This window comes from Dipodomys ordii, unplaced genomic scaffold (assembly GCF_000151885.1).
Source record: "Dipodomys ordii isolate 6190 unplaced genomic scaffold, Dord_2.0 Scaffold76, whole genome shotgun sequence".
In the NCBI taxonomy this organism is placed as follows: domain Eukaryota; kingdom Metazoa; phylum Chordata; class Mammalia; order Rodentia; family Heteromyidae; genus Dipodomys; species Dipodomys ordii.
Window position 1 is genome coordinate 9,366,411 of NW_012267292.1, and position 4,134 is coordinate 9,370,544.

General features: G+C 41.2%; 1 protein-coding gene across 1 annotated transcript in view; it reads left to right on the forward strand.

The window, feature by feature from the left end:
- The window catches only part of Osbpl3 (oxysterol binding protein-like 3), a 122,146-nt gene extending 118,285 nt beyond the window's left edge, over positions 1–3,861 (forward strand). Inside the window, exons 18-19 of the mRNA XM_013024393.1 lie at positions 692–814; positions 3,494–3,861. Of these exons, the coding sequence (XP_012879847.1) occupies positions 692–814; positions 3,494–3,590 (220 nt within the window). The 3' untranslated portion in view covers positions 3,591–3,861. The remainder of the gene's footprint in view (positions 1–691; positions 815–3,493) is intronic.
- The last annotated feature ends 273 nt before the right edge of the window (positions 3,862–4,134 follow it).

Below are 4,134 nucleotides of genomic sequence, written 5' to 3' on the forward strand. Positions count from 1 at the left end.
TTTTTCTTTTTGCTTATGTGGTGCTGAGGAATTGAACCCAGGGCCTCAGGCATGCAAGGCAAGCGCTCTACCACTGAGCCAACTTCCCAGCCCCAAGAACATATTCTTATATTTGCATAAATGTTTGGAAAAAAAATCTCTAAACAGGTACCCAAGAAACCAAGGTTGCTGGTAATGAGAAGGTGAAGGGGATAGGGCTGGGTAAGAAGAAGCAGTAAGAATTGGGGAAAAGATAGGGAGACCTCACCCCAAATTCCCTTTATAGATACAGTACTTTTGACCATGTAATGCCACTAATTTACAAAATGATATCTTTCTTCCTCTTCAAAATATTGCTCTGAGCTGAGCACTGTGGCTCACACCTGTAATCCTACCTATCTAGGAGGCTGAGATCTAAGAATTGCAATTTGAAGCCAGCCTTGATAGACACATTTGTAAGGCTCTTATCTCCAGTTAACAGCAAAAAGCCAGAAGTGGAGCTGAGGCTCAACTGGTATAGTGCTAGCCAAAGCTGTGCAAGAGTTCAAGCCACAGTGCCTGCATACATACAGTTTGAAGATTGGTGGAGAGGGAGGACTTAGGTATGGCAGATTTTGAATATCTAGTCTTAAACATGTGGAAGTTGCATAGTAGTGACTTTTGTATTCTCTTGAGATCAATCTCCTTCCCCTTGTTTCCCTCCTTGCCTTAGGTTTCTAGAAGAAGGGAACATAGAGGAAGCTGAAACACAGAAGCAGAGGATTGAACAGCTCCAGAGAGAGAGGCGGCGGGTCCTAGAAGAAAACAACATGGAGCACCAGCCTCGGTTTTTCAGGTTTGGTCAGGATCTGCAGGGGACTCTTGGGCTCAGAGACCCTGATGGCATTTCATGTTGCCATGTAGAGAAGGAATGCAAAGTTGGCCCTTCCCACTCAACAGCTTCTGGAAGGTGAAACTGAGGCTGCCCCGGCCCCTGTCCTAAGGCAGGACTGGCACCTTCCAATTTTGCATGTCATCCTGCTTGTTCCCAATGACCCTGCAGTGCCTGCCCAGCAAGTCTCTCAGTAAATACTTGTGGGAGAGGCAAGGAAATCAGTCAGAACTAGTCCTGGGTCCAGGCCAGCTTGCAATTCAATTCATAGCTAAGGCTGTGTGCTGGTGGCTCACGTCTATAATCTTAGCTTCTCAGAAGGCTGAGATCTGAGGATCACAATTTGAAGCCAATCAGAGCATGAAAGTCTATGAGACTCTTTTTTTTTTCCAATTAACCAGTAAAAAGCCTGAAGTGGAGCGATGGCTCAAGTGGTAGATAGTACCAGCCTTGAGCAAAAAAGCTCAGGAACAGCTCCCAAACACTGAGTTCACACACACAAATCACAGCTGAGCTTGCTTACCCACATAAATATATTTTATATGTACAACAGAAATAATTCATGAATTACCCAAATGGGATCCCTTTTAGTCGAAGCCTCATATGACAGATGTTGTAGTACAGCTGAACTCAGATTTGGAAGATTTACTGTTACTTTTAAATAATTTGCTGAGCAAGTCTTGTTTTGATTTTTGTTTTTCTGTCAATTGTGGGACTGGAACTCTGGGCCTGGGCACTGTCCCTCAGCTCTTCAGCCTAAGGCTAGCACTCTACCACTTGAGCCACAGCACCACTTCTGATTTTCTGAGTGGTTTATTGGAGATAAGAGTCTCATGGACTTTCCTGCCCAAGCTGGCCTTGAACCACAATCCTCAGATTTCAGCCTCCTGAGTAGCTAGGGTTATAGGTATGAGCCACCTGTGCCCAGCTTGCAAGTCTTATTTATATTACTTAAATTTTGCAAAAGGATATGAGAGATTATGGCCCTCCACTAGTCCTCTTCTTTTTTTTTTTCTTTTTCTTAAATACTTTTGTAGGTTGTAGGCTTGAACTTAGGGCCTGGGCTCTGTCCCTGAGCTCTTTTACTCAAGGCTAGCACTCTACTACTTTGAGCCACAGCTCCACTTCCAGTTTTTGAGAGGTTTATTGGAGATAAAAGTCTTAGGGGGACTTTTCTGCCTGGGCTGGCTTCAGACCTTGATCCTCAGATCTCAGCCTCCTGAGTAGTTAGGATTACAGACAAAAGCTACCAGCACCAGGCTTTCTTCTTTATTTTAACTGAAAAGCAACAAAGATCCAGGAGCTGGAAACATGGCTCAAGTGGTAGAGTACCTATCTAGTAAGTGCAAGGCCCTGAGTTTTTGGTTTGCTCTTTTGTTGTTGTTGTTTTAGTTAAAGTTTAAGCATGTGTAAAGGAGAAGCAAGTCCCCTCTCTCCTTCCACCCTGCAATTGTGTTTTGTTGTTGAGTTGGTGCTAAGTTTTTTTTTTTAATCTTTGCCTATTTTGAATGGAAAACAAATATTTTGCAGAAGGACTTAGGATATCTCAGCAACAGTAATAAAGTATATATTCTAAGACATAAAAATAGCAAGAAGTAATATTTTATCTCCAAAATATAATGCTGTAACCACCTCCATCTGGTAGATGTAGATTCTACCACATTTCTTCTGGTCATTTCCTCAAACTCAGGACATTGCAACTGAAGATCCACTCAGCAGAGATTTATCCTGAAATACTCATAACTTCATATACACATTTCAAAAATAAAATAGACATCTTAAATTCTATTTTGAAAAGAGGCAAGGGATCAAAAAATGGCCAGATTAACAATGTGATGGATTTAGTTACTGACCACTTGATAAAATACATCTATACCTTTAAAGTAGGTTGTTCCTTAACTTCTTCTTTCATAAGTGACATAATTTCATTTTTTAATGGAGAATCTGGATGGTTTCCAGTGGCTCATCTCAGTAATTCTAAGTACTCAGGTTTGAAGCCAACCTGAGTGGGAAAGTCTGTGAGACTCCTGTCTCCAGTTAACCGACAAAAAGTGAAAGTGGATCTGTGACCCAAGAGCTAGAGCACCAGCCTTGAGCAAGGAAGCTGAAGGAAGCTAAATGAAGGCCCTGAGTTTAAGCCCCAGTACCAGCATAAAAATAAAAGAACAAGAAGGAGGCTGAGTGAGTGGAGCTGGGAAAACAGCTTTTTTAAGCTTTTGACTTAGGTAACATTATCTATTAGAACAATGGTAAAGCAGGACTGTTCTTTCCAGACTGCCACTGCTTCCAATTCCTTTTGGTTTTATTCTATTTTAATGTTGAACTTCTCACTTCCTATCAGCTTTCTGATATGTAGTTTTTACATAATCATTTCCCAAGGTAGTGGCAGTCCTTCCTTCTAGCCACATGTTATGTCCAGAAAGCCCCTGATGACCTCTCCTTTCCCCAGAAACACCACTCTGCACTGCCTGCAGGGCTGAGAAGTTCATGTCAAAAGGCACACTATGGTTTCCAGCTCAGCTGAGTACAGCTGAGGATGATGGGGATTGGGGGAAGAGTCAGGAGGGAAGGAAAGCAAGAGAGACAGAGAGATGGACTGAGACAGTTTTAGAGAGTTTAAGAAATGGTCTCATTTTCCCACAGGAAATCTGATGACGACTCTTGGGTAAGCAACGGCACCTATTTGGAACTTAGAAAAGATCTTGGTTTTTCCAAACTGGATCATCCTGTCTTGTGGTGAAAACGTTAAGAAGAAAGTTATGTTAGTGTCTTCTGCATTTGCTTCTGAAGCAGCTCAAACCTGTGTCTGTATATTTAAAAGATAGTATCTAGAATGATCACGTATGCTTTAGCTTGGCATAGTAAGTATTTACCTATGTATTTTCTTCACTAGTTTTCTGTACATTGTCAAATGGTGTCATGATTCCATGATTGTTTATATGAATGTAGAACACCTTGGTATTTCTTTTTATATATAAACTATTTAATAAAAATTTAAGATTGAATATTCATGTGTGGGTTAAAAAATAGAAGCTTTATCACTGATTTTCCAAAGGATGAAAAGATTTGAGTTAAATGTATGCCTTATAAAATTATGTTGTAGGAAAGAAAAAAATCAAACTCTCCTAGGTGCATTAAGAAATGAGAACTCAGCCAGGCACCAGTGGTTCATACCTGTAATCCTACCTACTCAGGAGGCTGAGATCTGAGGATCGTGGTTCAAAGCCAACCCGGGAAGGAAAGTTCATGAGACTCTGATCTCCAATAAACCACTCAGAAAACCA